The sequence below is a fragment of the Scyliorhinus torazame genome, chromosome 7, assembly GCF_047496885.1.
Source record: "Scyliorhinus torazame isolate Kashiwa2021f chromosome 7, sScyTor2.1, whole genome shotgun sequence".
In the NCBI taxonomy this organism is placed as follows: domain Eukaryota; kingdom Metazoa; phylum Chordata; class Chondrichthyes; order Carcharhiniformes; family Scyliorhinidae; genus Scyliorhinus; species Scyliorhinus torazame.
Genome location: NC_092713.1, coordinates 117,987,946 through 118,006,856, shown reverse-complemented (window position 1 = coordinate 118,006,856; position 18,911 = coordinate 117,987,946). Strand labels below are relative to the sequence as shown.

Below are 18,911 nucleotides of genomic sequence, written 5' to 3'. Positions count from 1 at the left end.
GACATACCTATAGAAAGCTTTTGGGTTTTCCTTGATCCTACCTGCCAAATACTTCTCATGTCCCCTCCTTGCTCATCTTAGCTCTCTCTTTAGATCCTTCCTCACTACCTTGTAACTATCAAGCGCCCCAACTGAAACTTCACACCTCATCTTCACATAGGCCTCCTTCTTCCTCTTAACAAGAGAGTCCACTTCTTTGGTAAACCATGCTTCCCTCGCTCGACACCTTCCTCCCTGCCTGACCGGTACGTACTTATCAAGAACACGCAGTAGCTGTTCCTTGAACAAGCTCCACATATCCAGTGTGCCCAACACTTGCAGCCTACTTCTCCAACCTACCCCTCCCAAGTCATGTCTAATGGCATCATAATTGCCCTTCCCCCAGCTATAACTCTTGCCCTGCGGGGTATACTTATCCCTTTCCATCACTAACGTGAACGTCACCGAATTGTGGTCACTGTCCCCAAAGTGCTCACCTACCTCCAAATCTAACACCTGGCCTGGTTCATTACCCAAAACCAAATCCAATGTGGCCTCGCCTCTTGTTGGCCTGTCAACATATTGTGTCAGGAAACCCTCCTGCACACATTGTACAAAAAACGACCCATCTAATGTACTCGAACTATATCTTTTCCAGTCAATATTTGGAAAGTTAAAGTCTCCCATAATAACTACCCTGTTACTTTCACTCTTATCCATAATCATCTTCGCCATCCTTTCCTCTACATCCCTAGAACTATTAGGAGGCCTATAGAAAACTCCCAACAGGGTGACCTCTCCTTTCCTGTTTCTAACCTCAGCCCATACTACCTCGGAAGAAGAGTCCCCATCTAGCATCCTCTCCGCCACCGTAATACTGTTCTTGACTAGCAGCGCCACACCTCCCCCTCTTTTGCCTCCTTCTCTGAGCTTACTAAAACACCTAAACCCCGGAACCTGCAACAACCATTCCTGTCTCTGCTCTATCCATGTCTCCGAAATGGCCACAACATCGAAGTCCCAGGTACCAACCCATGCTGCCAGTTCCCCTACCTTATTTTGTATACTCCTGGCATTGAAGTAGACACACTTCAAACCACCTACCTGAACACTGGCCCCCTCCTGCGAAGTCAAATCTGTCCTCCTGACCTCGATACTCTCAATCTCCCATACCCTAAAACTACAATCCAGGTTCCCATGCCCCTGCTGCATTAGTTTAAACCCCCCCAAAGAGCAGGATATTTGTGCCACTCAGGTTCAGATGTAGACCATCCTGTCTGTAGAGGTCCCACCTTCCCCAGAAAGAGCCCCAGTTATCCAGAAATCTGAATCCCTCCCGCCTGCACCATCCCTGTACCCACGTGTTTAATTGTCCTCTCTCCCTATTCCTCATCTCATTATCACGTGGCACGGGCAACAACCCAGAGATAACAATTCTGTTTGTTCTCGTTCTGAGCTTCCATCCTAGCTCCCTGAAAGCCTGCCTGACATCCTTGTCCCCTTTCCTACCTATGTCGTTAGTGCCAATGTGGACGACAACTTGGGGTTGCTCCCCCTCCCCCTTAAGGACCCGGAAAACACGATCCGAGACATCACGTACCCTTGCACCTGGGAGGCAACATACCAAACGTCAGTCTCTCTCGCTCCCACAAAATCTCCTATCTGTGCCCCTGACTATCGAGTCCCCAATTACTAATGCTCTGCTCCTCTACCCACTTCCCTTCTGAGCAACAGGGACAGACACCGTGCCAGAGGCTCGTACCCCATGTCTTACCCCTGGTAAGTCGTCCCCCCCACAAGTATCCAAAGCGGTATACTTGTTACTCAGGGGAACGACCGCAGGGGATCCCTGCACTGACTGCTTCTTCCCAGTCCCTCTTACAGTTACCCATCTATCTCCAATCTTTGGTGTAACTAATTCCCTGAAGCTGCTATCTATGACCCCCTCTGCCTCCCGAATGATCCAAAGTTCATCCAACTCCAGCTCCAGTTCCCTAACTCGGTCTTGGAGGAGCTGGAGATAGCTGCACTTCCTGCAGGTAAAATCAGCAGGGACACTAATAGCATCCCTCACCTCAAACATCCTGCAGGAGGAACATTGCACTCCCTTCCCTGCCATCCCTCTATCTTCCAACCAAGTTCTGGTTAATAAATAAATAAATAAAACAAATAATATAATATCGCACTTACCTCACACCAATGGGTCTTATTATTAGGTTAGAGGAGGAGGGCGTGTGGGAGACACTACACGTGTAGTGTCTCGGGTTTCCTCTCCACCAGAATTTATTGGTTTTTGGGGGGGGGGGGGGAGAACCTTCCCAGAAGTCCGCGGGTCGAACTTCCGGTTCCCGCCTTATATTTTTTTAAAAAAATAACACAAAAAAGAACAGAATCGGGACCAGGTAAATGTTTTTAAATCAAAAACTCACCTCCCGACAGGCCCCTGCACTCTGCTCCCGCCGAAATTCTGAGGACTGCTCCTGTAAGGTAAGTGTTTTTAAATCAAAAACTCACCTCCCGACAGGCCCCTGCGCTCTGCTCCCGCCGGAATTCTGAGGACTGCTCCTGTAAGGTAAGTGTTTTAAAATCAAAAACTCACCTCCCAACAGGCCCCTGCCCTCTGCTCCCGCCGAAATTCTGAGGACTTTCCTAAAATGTCCTGGGCACATTTTAGGAAAAATGGAAAGACATTAGAGATGGTGCAGAAAATATTCAAAAAATGGTTCCAAGGATGAGGAACTTTAGTTATGTAGAAAGATTGGAGAAGTCTGGCCTGTTCTCCTTGGATAAAGCTAATAATATTAATAATCTTTATTGTCACAAGTAGGCTTACATTAACACTGCAATGAAGTTACTGTGAAAAGACCCTAGTTGCCACATTCCGGTGCCTGTTCGGGTACACAGAGGGAGAGTTCAGAATGTCCAACTCACCTAAAAAGCACATCTTTCGGGACTTGTGGGAGGAAACCAGAGCACCCAGAGGAAACCCACGCAGACACAGGGAGAACGTGCAGACTCCACACAGATAGTGACCCAAGCTGGGAATTAAACCTGGGACCCTGGAGCTGTGAAGCAACAGTGTTAACCACTGTGCTACCGTGTTGCCCTTTTGAGAGGAGATTTGATGGAAGTGTTTGAAATTATGAGGGATCTGGATTGAGCAGATGGAAAACTATTACCATCTGTGGAAGGGCCGAGAACCAGAGGGCACTGATTTAAGGTGATTAGCAAAATAAATAATGGTTATCTGAAGAAAAGCATATTCATGCAGCAAGTGGTTAGGTTCTGGAAGGACTGCTTGAGAGTGTGGTGGTGGCAGTATCAATTGAGGTTCGCAAATGTCACATTATCTGAAAAGGAAAGAATTGCAGAGCTACAAGGAAAAGGCAGGGGAGTGGCACTAGGTAGAATGCTACTTCAGTGAGCCAGCACAGACAACAGATTGAATGGCCTCCTTCTGTGCTGTAACCATGCTATGATTCTATGCTAATGGACATTGATTAACTGTTTTTAGTATAAATATTGAAGCCACTACAACTTCTTATAATTTTCAAAATTAATGTATATGGGATTCATTTTTATAAACAGCAAAATAAACTGCAGGTGCCTGAAACATTCAGGTCAGTCAACATCTGTAGAGATAACAGGCCAGTTGACTCTTCATCACTTCTCTCATCAGACACTCCAGTTTTTCCTTCACTTCCAAGGAAGCACAAAAATTGAAAACAAAGACTAAAATTGCATTTTATTTTTTGCTATGAGTAATATGTTGATCCATCGAGTGTTCTAAGTTTATTAAAACTTGAATTGTCCACAGCAAACATTTTAAGCATCTCTATTTCCATAGGATGCATGTGGCCTGTGATGATCAGGGAATGCAAAGGGCCACCTAGATCCTCCTTCGCCATTTGCTGTAGGGTTGCAACTGCGATTTTCTGATCATTGGCACCCACTCTGGCCAGTCCAACACAGAGGGTCTCTTCAGTCAATGCTACATAACAGAAAGACAAAACAGCTTCACACATTTGGACATGTCAAAGGCATTATCTATATTCACCAGTTAACAAGACTGAATTTCAGGCCAATGATTTTAACCCAATCTGCCCAGTGTGAATTTGGCGATTGTGTTATTAAAGTAGTGTTAGTGTACATAATGTCTGATTCTGCTCAATGTTGTTGAGTTTCTCTTTTAGGTGACAGAAGCACTGGCCAGAAGCAGGCAGACACCTCATTAATACAAGCAACTAAGTTTGTATTAAGTCTGTAACAAGCTTTTAAACTAGAAGAATTGGACTGTCCTGCCCAAGAATCAACCTGCTGAGTAAAACCCCAAATGGATTAATTTCAGAGGTGGGCTGCATAAGTATTTAAACATGAAGTCAAGTACAGGCACGAGATTCAAAGGACACTGTGCACTTATCTTATTTACAAAGGATCTTAAAGCTTGTCATTTTCTTTTTCTGCTCATGTGGGAAAGTGCATGATGGAGATGCAGCCGCTGATTTCTGACATCAGATTTGCTGCCTGTCAGGCCAGGTTGTCATGCTTTGCCAATAGATGTCAAAGACATCACCATCTTTAACATTCTTGCCTTTAACCTTTGCCAGGATGCTATAAGGGACATATTATTCATCTCTCTGTCTGAAAGTTTTGTCAATGCCACTTTCACAGGGAGCTGGGAGAAGACTTTCATCCCATAGCTTTCAACCATCCCCACCGTTCCACCTTTCTAGAATGTAAGATGATGGCTGCTTGCGGACAAAGGATATCCCTCCACTACCCTGAACAGCTCAGGTACGACCATTCGAGCAAAGTTCAATTCCGCCAGCTTTCTAGTTAATAATTCAAATACCCTACCAACACTAAGTGAAGACACATAAATTTGATCACTTGGGTAAATCAATGAAGAATGCTTTGTGCCTGTGGATCCAGATTTGATCAAGAAGTCAACATTTTCAGTAGAGAAAAGGCTGAAACAGAAGGAAAAGATACCTCCCCGCTCAAAATATCTTTAGAGTTAACTTGGAACCTCTGAAGTATCTACATGTAGTGCAGACTTTTTGCTGATCTTTATGCGAGTCACAATAACAGCGGCTGTACATTAAAAGGGTGTGAAACACTTTTGAATATCCTGCGATGCTCTGTAAGTGGGGGTTCTTTCTTTTTAATCAAGGTGAGCTTTGTTGGTTTTGGGATATTGAACACTTTTCCACCTTTTGTTTCTTATTATCGGCATTAAGCATTCTTACATCAGGTAAAGCATAGGGCAAACACTTAACAATCCCTCTGCAAGCCCCCGGGTGTGGAGACCTGGATAAATGACATGGCAGGGTTTATAAAGCTGGAACAGATTAAGTTCGTCCTAAGGGGATCGGCTCAAGGGTTCACCAGGCGGTGGCAACCGTTCGTCGAATACCTCACAGAAAGATAGAGGGAATGGAAAAGAAGACAGCAGCAGCAGCCCGGGGGGGGGGGGGGGGGGGGGGGGGGGGAAGAGGAACTAGAGGGATTCTCAGGGATGTTAATATATAAGTATAATATGTATAGGTTGTTGTTATAGATAATTGTATATTGGACTGTTAAAACATATTTTTGGAGAATATTTATCTGGGACAAGGCAGTTGCCATTTAGTTTTGTTTTTGTTCATATATTATTTATTTCTTGTTTATAAAACTGGCCATTGTTATTTATATTGTTATATTACTGTGTAAAGGATACACAATGTACTGTGATGGTTGGCCAAAAATTTTCAATAAAATATTTTTAAAAAAAACAATCCCTCTGCAATGCCCCAAAAAATTGCCTTCATTCATCCAGCTGGTTCGTGATGCTGAGCAAGACCAGCAGCGCAGATCCAATTCCCATACTGGCTGAGGTTATTCATGAAGGCCCGCCCTGCCTTCTCAACCTTGCCCCTCGCCTGAGGTGTGGTGATCCTCAGGTTAAATCACCACCAGACAGCTCTCCCCCTCAAAGGGAAAAGCAGCCTATCATCATCTGGGACTATGGCAACTTTACCGTACCTTGATGAGCACTTTCCAAACTGTTTATGATTTACTGCATTGAGTCGGGGCAGTTTTAGAAACGGATTATCTAAACTAATTCACATAGAGTCCTTAGCACAGGTTGTGTAAATTTGATTGGTTCTGGGTTTGATGGGACATCATCATCTTGGGGCACCAGTAAATTCTAAAATTTGACTTGTGAAAATTACATGTCCATCTGAAAGAACGACAATCAACAATAAAATTATAGATATTACAGCCTTCCATACTTTAGTTATATCTGTAGACTATTTGGAGGTGTGTAATATTAAAGTGAGATACTGGTGCATGCTGGTATTGATAATACTACCTGGGCCATGTCAGGAAATATCTTTGACCCCTAAGCCATGAAATCATGAGCGTATTTTCACTGAGAACGAGAAAAAAATTACCCTCGAGGTTGCTGTAAACCCAATGAAACAATTAAAAAATGATTGTGATGACAAACTATTGACCAAAGAGTTGCTGATATCCACAAGGATAATTTTCATTGTCCCAATTTATAAAGAAATTCAGGAGGATGGCAGGCACACAGTGTGGTCACAATTCAGCAAAACGCTGGTTACTGATGGAATGCATGAATGTTTATAAATAAGCAGACAGGATGAGGACCAATCTCAACAAGTCTGCTTTCTAAAAGAAAGGAGTAGCCACTGAGAAGAAATAGTTCAAATTCATGTAACTCGGAATAATTAGAGTAGTAATTGTGCAGGCCTGTAATTATTCTAATATAAGTTAGAATAGTAATAGTGCAAAGGCAGAGAAGGGAAAATGTTTCTGAAGTGTAGTCAGGAGAATTTCCTTGATCCGTATGTTTCCAGCTCAGTGAGAAAAGAGGCATTGCTGGTTCTGATTCTGGGAAATGAAAGAATTTCAAGTGGACCAAGTATTCATAGGAGGGTCATTTAAAGAAAAATGTTCATAGTATCTTAAGGTTTAGGATAGCTGTTGTGATGAATGTAGGAATTTCAGATATATATTGTATGTAGCTGGTGCAATAATGGTTAGAAGCTTGGGTTAGGGTGTGCTGCAGTAATGTTTGTAATAAGTCCTGGTTGGAAAGGCAGCTACACTTTGGGCTGGAGGTACAATTAAAATAACAGAAAAGGAAGATCATAATTCATTCCAGCCATGGATATTGTTTGCCGAAGTTGTACTAATGGAATTAGTGACCCACGGGCAGTGACCCAGGGCCGGTATCAAACCCAGGTCCTCGGCTCTGTGAGGCAGCAGTGCTAACCACTGCACCAGTGTACCATCCTCGATTATTTAAGTAGTTAAATGACTGTCCTAACACCTTAGAACACGCACTCATGAAACCCAGGAGTGGGTGGACTGAAATCATGTTTCTGATATGTCAGCATATTTGGGGGGAATTTGACCCCCCCCCCCCCATCTTGGCTCAGCTGTTAACATTCTGCTCTTTATCTCAGGAATGGAGTATGAACCCATGAACTTCTGACGCTCGGGCCACGACCTCTGATCAGGGGTAGAGTGCTATCATTGATCCAAGGTTGTCTCTGACTTAGGTGACGGCCATGAGCTGAGTGGCCACATGCAAGGTGGCTTCCGTATGAAAACACCAAAAACAACCCTTTAACCTCATCAAATGGGCACCAAAACTATCCACAACCACCCCCCCCCCCAACCCACCAGCCTAACCCCTGCAGACCACATCTGTCACGTGAGAGTACCTTTAAGAAATGGGTAATTATAAATGGGTGTGTACATATATATCTGTAGTGAGAGTACCTTTAAGAACTGGGTGTTCATTACTGCAGTGATGTCAGAGAGTGGGTGGAGCTGGGCTGTCTGTCAGCTTTTTACTTTCGTTTTTGAGCAGACTGCAGGGTGTGTTTTAGTTTCGTTTTCAGAGCTGGATAGCTGCAGTCACAGCCAGAAGGTGTATGAATCTCTCTCTGTAATCTAAAGACTGTAAATCGATCCTGGTGATTTAAAACTAATAACAGTAGTGACTTTAAGCTGGTGTGTGATGTCTTGGGTGCTCTGGATCCGTGGAACACATACAGGCCACCAACACTTAAAATAGTGCAACACTATTTTATTAAGTCAGAAACTGTTGAACATACTTTCACTGTGGGTTAACACGATATTAGATTGAACTAAAGACCCAACCAGTCTATGCACTCAGCACATGGTGAAGGTCTGTGCTGCAGGCTGTGAGCTCTGTCCTACTAGGAGGCTGCAGCTCAAATGAGCGGGAACTCTGATGCCCCTTGTCTTTACAGCGCGTGTGCTCTAACTGGTGATTGGCTGCGGTGTTGTGTGTGTTGATTGGTCCCGCTGTGTTTCCATCAGTGTATGTGTATCTGCACCATGATATACTGGTGTATATTATGACATCCCTCCTTTTATGAAGGAATGTATACGTGTGTCAATAAATAAGTGTATGGTGAGAATGTTCCTAACTACGTGTGGGGTGTGAAGACATATTTACAGGACTACGTACATGAGAACTAAGCTATTTACATGGGAAGGTGCCTGATGCAGAGAAGCAGTATGCAACAAGAGTAACGAGATGAACACTATATACAAACCAGGTAAACGATCAAACAAAGCAACGAAACAATTCAGAAAGTCTATAAGTCTGCAAAGTCCATAAAGTAAGTCTCTGAGATGGGCGACAAATTCTGGTTGACCTCCTCAAGGGTGGGTCGAGAGCCGCCGGTTCAGGAGCGGGCTGGACTGCGTCAGAGTCAGGGGGATGCAGAGTGACAGGGATTTCTGCATAGTCCGTGGTAGGGTCAGCAGGAGGGCGAGGCGACAGTGGAGGATCACGTAGCGAGCGTGGACCGAGACGCAGGGCGTGTCGATTGCGGCGCCGAATGGAGCCATCCGGTAGACGAACCAGGAACGAGCAGGGGGCCACCTGCCGAGGACAACAGCGGTTGCAGACCAGCCACCATCCAGAAGATGGATGCGGACGTTGTCACCTGGAGCCAGAGCAGGGAGATCAGCTGCACAGGAGTCATGAGCCGCCTTGTGCTGTGCACGAGACAGCTGCATCTGGCGAAGGACAGGAACGTGGTCGAGGTCTGGGACATGAATGGACGGCACCGTCATCCTCAGGGTACGACCCATGAGCAACTGGGCTGGCGACAGGCCAGTGGACAGTGGGGCGGAGCGACAGGCCAGCAAGGCAAGGTAGAAATCGGACCCAGCATCGGCAGCCTTGCAGAGGAGCCGTTTGACTATATGTACTCCCTTCTCCTCTTTGCCGTTGGTTTGGGGGTGCAGGGGACTGGATGTCACATGGGCAAAATTGTACCGCCTGGCAAAGTTGGACCATTCCTGGCTGGCGAAGCAGGGGCCATTGTCCGACATAACCTTGAGCAGGATACCATGTCGAGCAAAGGTTTCCCTACAGGCACGAATGACTGCAGACGAGGTGATATCGTGCAACCCTATCACCTCCGGGTAATTCAAAAAGTAGTCCAGGACATAGTCTCTACCCAGCGCGTGGAACAGGTCGATGCCCACCTTGGTCCATGGTGACGTGACCAACTCATGGGGTTGCAGGGTCTCACGTGGTTGGGTCGGCTGCAAGCGCTGACAAGTGGGGCAGCTGAGCACTGTGTTGGCTATGTCCTCATTAATGCTGGGCCAGTACACTGCCTCTCGGGCCCGTTGGCGGCACTTTTCCACGCCAAGGTGGCCCTCGTGTAGTTGTTCCAGGACGAGCTGGCGCATTCTATGCGGGATGACAATGCGGTCCAGTTTTAGAAGAACCCTGTCTACTACCGCCAGATCATCTCTGACATTATAGAACTGAGGGCATTCGCCCTTGAGCCTGTAGCCACCTGGGTTGGCCAACTCCCGATGTAAAATGGAGAACAGCAAAGGCTGCAGGGACATTCAGCCAACACAGGAAGAAACCAGCAGGTGCAAGTTACTGTGTATTAAACTCTGCAAAAGCCCAGACAGCATTGATACAAGCAGCCATTTGCATAATAATGTAGCAGCCATCTACATACTAATAAGCGATCACCGGGAACAATCGCAACATTTGGGACAAACAAAGCTAAGCCAGACTCACCGGCGCCAGCAGGAGCCAACACAAAAGAGGTCAATGGACACTTCAAGACCGCCCATCGATCAGGGAACCGTTCCAGTATTGGAGAAATCGAACCAAGCGATTGGAACAAAGTCCAATCACTTGGAACCAGGTACAGGGTCCGCCCCGAAAGGCGAGAAGCCCCTGGGGATATAAAGTTAAGCCCCCAAGTTCGAATCATTCTTCTTGACCGGGTCACTCAGCAACGCGAACCAACCTTGACCGTGACCGGTGCAGCTGCCGCCGATATCCAGTAAGTCTTAAGTCGACGCTCGCTACGAGATAGGCGCTCCTAGCTACCAGTCCATACCAACTTCGAATCCCGCAGACTCAGAACCCGAACGAAAGGCCATTTGTTCCCCTGACCTGGTGGGCCAGACCGAAGCTGAGTATAGGCCTGTTAGTTGTAGAAGTAGCTTAGAAGTAGAATTTGCGCATGAGTAGCGATTACTGTGTGCAATAAATGTGCTTTGATTTGAATCTTACTAATCGGTGTATTGAGTTATTGATCATTACTTGAACTTGAACCTCGTGGCGGTATTATAAAGATACCTGGCGACTCTAGAGCAAAGGTTATAAAACAGAGCCAATTGAACCAACCAAAAGTTAGCAACAAGCCACCCGTCTGTTAGGTGGCGCATGACACGCTGTAGCAAAGGGTCAGCCGCCGTCACGTGGCGAATTTGGACGAAGCGTTCATCCGTGGCAGGTAGATTGGAGGCCGCGAATGCCACATGGGCTTCAACCTGGCAGACAAATCCCGCTGGGTCACATGGAGTGTTGACTGCCCTGGAGAGAGCGTCAGCAATAATGAGGTCTTTGCCTGGGGTGTTTACCAACTGGAAGTCATATCGCCGGAGCTTGAGAAGAATGCGCTGGAGGCGAGGCGTCATGTCGTTCAAGTCTTTCTGTATTATATTGGCCAGCGGGCGATGGTCGGTCTCGACGGTGAATTGAGGAAGTCCGTAGACATAATCGTTAAACGTAACCACAGCGGTCAGAAGGCCCAGGCACTCCTTTTCTATCTGCGCGTAGCGCTGCTCCGTGGGGGTCATGGCACGTGACGCGTATGCAACGGGGGCCCATGATGAGGCCTCATCACGTTGAAGGAGCACTGCCCCAATGCCGGATTGGCTGGCATCGGTCGAAATTTTGGTCTCCTTTGCTGGATCAAAGAAAGCTAAGACCGGGGACTTGGTGAGTTTTGTTTTGAGTTTTCTCCATTCGCGTTCGTGGGCAGGGAGCCATTGGAAGTCTGTCATCTTCCTGACCAGGTTCCTGAGAGCCGTGGTATGAGAGGCGAGGTTAGGGATGAACTTCCCTAAAAATTTACCATGCCCAGAAATCGGAGGACCGCCTTCTTGCCCTCTGGTGTTTTCATAGCTGTGACAGCAGCTACTTTGTCCGCATCCGGCTGCACACCCAACTGGGAGTTGTGGTCCCCGAGGAACTTGAGTTCCGTCTGACCAAAAGACCATTTGGCCCTGTTGAGGCGGAGGCCATGCTCACGTATACGTTTGAATACGCGCTGGAGGTGACTAACATGCTCCTGCGGGGTGGTGGACCAAATGATTATGTCGTCGACATAGACGCGAACACCTTCAATGCCTTCCATCATTTGTTCCATAATCCTATGGTGTTAAGTAATGGGTTAAGAGACATTGCAATTAGTTGTCTCATTTATGTTAAGTATCCATTAATTGACACTGATATGTAAAGGGGCTTCAGGTGGCCTCTGTCAGGTGGTGTGTTGTTAAGAGTTTTGTGCAGAGGCTGTGGAAGTGAAATAAATGGTGTTTTGGTGAAAAGGAACAAGAACTTGAGACTATTCATTTCACAGCAACTAAAACGTCTAACAATGGTAGCAGAGGATGGTTCCTGTGCAAATGTGAAGGTTTGAAAGATACAACTTTTCCTGATCAAACCAAGGAGAGTGAGAAGGGGGAAAAAAAAAATGATTCATGGCTGAACCCAGGATAAAGATGGCTGGATATGACTATCCTCCCTTATTTTCTGAAAGGGAATTGTACGAGAAGTGCAGTAGTTATGTGGACTAAAGTAACTGCTTTGGGAAAGAGAAAACAAGGTATGGCATTGGCTCTTTCGCTACCATATGGCAGTAAAATCCGAAACAAAGTGCTTTCTGAGCTGGAATTGGAGGAGTTAGACTCAGAAGACGGTCTGGAGACTTTATTACATTATATGGATAAGATTTATAAGAAAGATGACTTGTTAAGTGCGTATGAAGCATGGTCGGATTTTTATAAGTTCAGGAAAATGGAGGATATCTCCATGGAAGACTATATAATGGAATTTGGCAGACTATATAAAAGGCTGCAGAAACACAATCTGGAATTTCCACAGTCTGTGTTGGCCTTTAAATTACTTGACTGTGCTAGAGTGAGCAACATGGATAGGCTCCTGGTTTTGACAGGAGTTCAGTTTACTGATAAGGATATCTTATTCGAACAGATGACAAAAGCTTTACAAAAGTTTCTGGGGAAACATTCGATTCCGATGGCTCTGATGACCCAAATAGGTCAGCCTGCAATAAGGCAGAATATGAAAGATACACTAGTAACAGGATGGCAAAATCGTATGGCTACGAACAGGGCTCAAGACTATCGACGGAGACCGAGAGAAGGAAATAATGAAGACAGAAACCCAGTTAGAACCTACAATAGGAAGATGAACCCCAGAAATGCAATGGGCATGATAAATCGATGTTTTCGATGTGACTCTCAATACCATTATGCTTTCAACTGTCCAACTCGTTATGATAGAGTGTTTGAAGCGACACATGACACGGAAGAATCAGAAGAGGAAAAAGGCATTGTCCTATTGACAAGCTTTTTTATGCCGGTAATGAGGGTGTTGGTTGCAGAATCCTTCAACTGTGCTGTATTGGACAGTGGCTGCACATCTACGGTGTGTGGAATTGACTGGTTAAAATGTTACCTGGACTCTTTGAATGCTGAAAATCATAACAAGGTTAAGGAATTTGAAAGTTCCACAAGTTTCAGGTTTGGGGATGATAATACTCTGAAGTCGCTGAAAAGAGTGGTGATCCCTTGCAATATTGCCGGAGTGAATCATTTCATTAGCACGGATGCTGTATCAAGTGAGATACCTTTGCTTCTGAGCAGATCATCGTTGAAGAAAGCACACATGAAACTGGATATGGAACAGGATAAGGCAACAGTTTTTGGAAAGACTGTGGACTTACAATTTACACAGTCAGGGCACTATTGTATTCCATTACTGACAAATAATTTTTCAAGTAGAGTGTTAAGGATGTGTTAATGGCAGTTGAAAATGGGACTTTAGCTGATAAAAAGCTTGTGGTATTAAAACTGCATAGGCAATTTGCACATCCGTCTCCTCGGAGGCTGAAAAATTTATTAAAGAATGCAGGGGTAAGGGATGACGACTATACTAAACTGATAGAACAGGTTAGTGACCACTGTGAAGTTTGTAGGAAGTACAGAAGGACACCAGCACGACCGATAGTAACCCTACCTTTGGCCAGGGATTTTAACCACATTGTGGCCATGGACCTTAAGATCTGGGATAAAGCAAATAATATATTTATTTTGCATTTTGTAGATTTAGCAACCAGATTTAGTCAATCAACGATTGTACGAAGTAAAGAAAAGAGAGTAATTCTGGATCAAATCGTGGAAAAATGGATAGGGACAGGAATGGGACCACCGGTAAAATTCCTTACGGACAATGGGGGGGAATTTGCTAATGATGAGTTTAGGGATATGTGTTAAAACATGAATATCAGAGTTATGAATGCGGCTGCAGAAAGCCCATTTAGTAATGGTGTCTGTGAAAGAAATCATGCTGTCATCGATGACATGCTTCGGAAAATTTTGGTAGATCGACCAAATTGCAGGCTAAATTCAGCTTTAGCATGGGCAGTACATGCAAAGAATTCATTGCAGATGGTTGGGGGCTATAGTCCTTATCAATTAGTGTTTGGTAGAAATCCTAAAATTCCGTCCATTTTGGATGACCAGCCTCCAGCTTGGGAGGGGACTACAATTAGCTCTGGTTTTGCTGAACATTTAAATGCATTACATAGCAGTAGAAAAGCTTTTATGGAAGCAGAAGTCTCTGAAAGAATTCGCAGAGCTTTAAGACATAACGTACGGCCATTGGATGCCGTTTTTCAGCAAGGAGACATGGTATACTATAAGAGAGACAATTCTAATGAATGGAAAGGCCCAGGGAAGATCATAGGCATAGATGGCAAAACAATTATTTTGCAACATGGTAATCAAACTGTTAGGGTCCATTCATCAAGGATAATGGGTACAGATTACAAATTTTCAAATTTAGACAAAGCAGACAGACATGACGAGGAACCAGAGTCATCTGGTATGCATGTATTACAGAACTATGAGGACCAATTAACTGATATAGACAGGGTTTCTGTGGAGGAACACAACACTTCTGGTGAATTAAAACAGGCCATTTTTCCGAAAGGGCAACTGCCAAAAGTTGGTACAAAAGTGACATACTTGCCTGAAGGGTCTAGTCAATGGAAGGATGCAACTGTTATTAGTACAGCAGGGAAGGCCACTGGAAAGTATAAACATTGGTTGAATGTACAGCATTCAGGGGAAGGAGTCAAGACAATGGATTGGGAAAACAAAGTTCAAAAATGGAGGGCACAGAAACGCAGTGCCAGTTCAGATAGTACATCGGATAGTGAACAGGTCCGCAGCAAAAGGTCGAGAACTATTGAAAGGACATCCCACAGCAGAAGGGAAAGATCAAGCAGTAGCAGTACAGAACGAGATACCAGGCGGGAGAGGGAACGTAGTTTGTCAAGATCTCGGAACATGAGTAAGACTACGAATACTAATAGGAGTAGAAGCCCACATGCACATGAGATTTTGGTGGCTTCAAATAAATTAGATGAAAAAGTTATTAAAGAAGCCAAACAGCAAGAATTGCATAGTTGGAGTGAATTTGGGGTATACGGAAGTACCGGATAGGGGACAAAGAGTTCTATCCCACAGATGGATTTGCACCGAAAAGGTTCTTCCGGATGGAACTTATAAGGCAAAGGCCAGGCTCGTGGCAAGGGGATTTGAAGAAAACTTAGACGATCAGGATTTAAGGGTAGATTCACCTACAGCAGGAAAGGTTATTTTAAAGATCTTCTAGGCTCTATTAGCCACAAAGGCATGGCAATGAAAATCTATAGATATAAAAGCTGCCTTTTTGCAGGGGCATCAGCTCCAGAGAGACATTTTTCTCCGTCCCCCTAAAGAAGCAGCTAACACAGAAGGGGTACTCTGGAATTTGAACAAATGTGTACATGGATTAAATGTTGCATCTAGAATCTGGTATTTTTCGGTAAGGTCAGTTTTGTTAAAGTTAGGCTGTTGCCAGTTGAAAGCAGATCCTGCAATGTTTTACTGGCACTATAAAGGAAATCTTTCTGGCATTTTTATGATGCATGTCGATGATTTTTTGTGGGGAGGGACTAGTGATTTTGAAGCTATTGTAATCTCTGGTTTGAGCAAAGAATTCAGGGTTGGAAGTCAGGCTTCCGGTGCATTTAAATATATTGGACTGGAAATTGGACAGACTAAGTTAGGGGCAACTTTACGTCAGCAATCTTATTTGGAAAGCATCACCCCAATAGCAATTAGTCGTGGCCGAGTTTCACAAAAAGACGCAATGGTTTCAAAGATAGAAAGAGAGCAACTGTGAAGTTTAATTGGGCAACTGAACTGGTTAGGTAGACAGACTAGACAGGACGTGAGTTTTGATGTCTGAGAGTTGAGTACAAAAATGAATGATCCCAAAGTGGAAGACATAATAAGAGCAAATAAAACATTGGCCAAACTAAAAATGCAGGAGTGTGTTTTGAAGTTCCCAGTTTTAGGTGACCTTAAGCACTTGAAACTCATAGTTTATAGGGATGCGTCCTACGCAAATTTATGTGATGGGGTTTCAAGCGCAGGAGGTTTTATAATTTTCCTTTTGGGGAACAATGGTAAATGTTGCCCACTTCTGTGGGAAACAAAGAAAATAAGGAGAGTGGTAAAAAGCACTTTGGCTGCTGAGACGTTAAGCCTTGTTGAGGCGGTGGATATGGCTTTTTATATAAGTATGATATTGACAGAAATTTTGGGATTAGGGGATTTGGGTAATATACCTATTGACTGTCACATTGACAATAAATCTCTGTGGGAAAATGTGCACTCTACAAAAAGTGTCAATGAAAAGAGGTTACGGATAGACATCGCAAGTTTGAAGCAGATGTTGGACAGAGGGGAAATAACAAAAGTTAAATGGGTTGACAGGAGCTATCAACTGTCAGACTGTTTTACGAAAAGAGGGGCGAGTTCACAGAAACTTTTGGATATTGTTAATGAAGGGCGCTTGTTTCTGTGACTGTTTTTTTTTCTCGTCGAAACAAAAAAAGAAAAAAAGGGGGGGAAATCATGTGCGTGCTTTTGAGTTTCTTGAAATTTTGTTTTCATCTAATTTTTTTTTTTTCTCCAAGGAAGGGGAGACTGTTAAGTAATGGGTTAAGGGACATTGCAATTAGTTGTCTCATTTATGTTAAGTATCCATTAATTGACACTGATATGTAAAGGGGCTTCAGGCGGCCTCTGTCAGGTGGTGTGTTGTTAAGAGTTTTGTACAGAGGCTGTGGAAGTGAAATAAATGGTGTTTTGGTGAAAAGGAACAAGAACTTTAGACTCTTCATTTCACAGCAACTAAAACGTCTAACATATGGAACACTTCTGAAGCAGATACGATCCCAAACGGCATCCTGTTGTAACAATATCTACCAAAGGGGGTATTAAATGTGCAAAGTTTCCTGCTGGATTTGTCGAGCTGGATTTGCCAGAATCCTTTTGAGGCGTCGAGTTTGGTGAAGAACTTGGCGCGAGCCATCTCCCATGTGAGCTCTTCGCGCTTGGGAATTGGATAATGCTCCCTCATGATATTGTGATTTAGATCCTTAGGATCAATGCAAATTCTCAATTCGCCGGAAGGCCTTTATACACATACCATGGAACTGACCCAGTCGGTTGGTTTCGTGACTTTGGAAATCACTCCTTGGTTCTGGAGGACCTGCAGCTGCTGCTTGAGGCGGTCCTTAACAGGTGCTGGGACCCTGCAAGGTGCGTGCACCACAGGCGTGGCATTCTGTTTTAATAAGATCTTGTAGGTGTATGGGAGCGTGCCCATGCCCTCAAAGACGTCATGGTGCTGGTTGATAATGACGTTGAGTTGCGCCCTGAAGTCGGTGTCCTGGTAGACGTGTCATCAGGAGAGAGAGAGTGAACTCTCTGAACTAGGTTCAACAGCTTGCATGCCTGCGCGCCAAGCAGGGAGGCTTTCGAGGAGCGCACAATTTCAAAGGGAAGGATGGCTTTGAGTGACCTGTGTGTCACTTCAAGTTGGCATGAGCCGCTGGCATCAATGGCATTGCCATTGTAATATAATAGCTGGCAGGCTGATGGAAGGATGGCTGGTTTGACACGAAGGCTTTGGAGGTCAGACCGCCAATGAGATTGGCGGAGGCACCAGTGTCCAGGCGGAATCGTATTTGGGACCACTCATCGTCGGGATCGATGCTGTATACCGATAGAGGCTGGAGTCTTTGCTTCGGGGACACCCTGTTTTCTGTCACGATACCGACTCGAAAAAGCGCCTTCGGGTCCTCGGTGTCAATGTTGGATAGTAGGTCCGCATCGAACTCCGTGACCGTGGGTTGAATGGCCCGGACATTCCTGCGAGACTGGCTGAAGCGACATGAGTTGGCAGGCTGAGCTGCTCTGCATAAGGCAGCATAGTGGCCAAGTTTGCCACATCTCAGGCATTGTTGGGATTTGGCAGGACATTGCCGATTTAAATGGGCGGAGCCACAGTTGCCGCACGTCGTAGCGCAGCACGTTCGCTGCGCCACCGCGCATGCACGGTCGTATGTGGTGCGCGCCTGCGCATTACGTTCATCGACATCGACGTCCCTTCGTTTGGTGCGCACAAGCGGGCGAGTCCGCGAAAAGCGCGCGAAATGGCCGCCCTCGTCCAGGCTGAGGCTCTGGAGTAGCTCGATTGCTTGGACCCGTTCCGCCTCGTGGGGACCTTGCCGTGCCGTTTCCGCCGCTTGGATGTGGGAATACCGAATAGTGGTGTTTTCGTGTAGCACGCAGGTCTCGATGGCGGTCGCTAGGGTGAGTTGCTTTACCTTGAGGAGCTGCTGGCGTAGGGGATCCGACTGAACACCGAAAACGATCTGGTCGCGTATCATGGAGTCGGAGGTGGGCCCGTAATTACAGGACTGCGCAAGGATGCGGTGGTGGGTGAGAAAGGACTGGAAAGGTTCATCCTGACCCTGCAAACGCTGTTGGAATACATAGCGCTCGAAACGTTCATTCACCTCTATGCTGCAGTGAGTGTCAAACTTGAGGAGGACTGTCTTGAACTTTGTTTTATCTTCATCATCCGCAAAGGTGAGAGAATTGAAAATGTGGATGGCATGGTCCCCGGCCGTGGATAGGAAGAGAGCGATCTTCCTGATGTCCGAGACATCCTCCCGGTCTGTGGTAGAGCTGGAAGCGCTGTTTGAATATCTTCCAGTTGGCCCCTAGGTTACCGGCGATGTGGAGCGGCGGCGGCGGGCAGATGCTGTCCATGTTGCAGGATGACTGTATGCTGGTGGAAGGCAGATCACTTGCAGGTAGGTCTAAGAAGTTCTAATATCTCTCAACTCCTGGTATCATGATGTGTTGGGTGCTCTGGATCCGTGGAACACATACAGGCCACCAAC

At 45.5% G+C, this 18,911-nt stretch overlaps 1 protein-coding gene across 1 annotated transcript in view; it reads right to left on the bottom strand.

Annotated features, from left to right (window-relative positions):
- Positions 1-3,698: 3,698 nt before the first annotated feature.
- The window catches only part of dph5 (diphthamide biosynthesis 5), a 139,255-nt gene continuing 124,042 nt past the window's right edge, over positions 3,699-18,911 (bottom strand). The window contains exon 7 of the mRNA XM_072511365.1: positions 3,699-3,970. Within this exon, the coding sequence (XP_072367466.1) occupies positions 3,735-3,970 (236 nt within the window). The 3' untranslated portion in view covers positions 3,699-3,734. The remainder of the gene's footprint in view (positions 3,971-18,911) is intronic.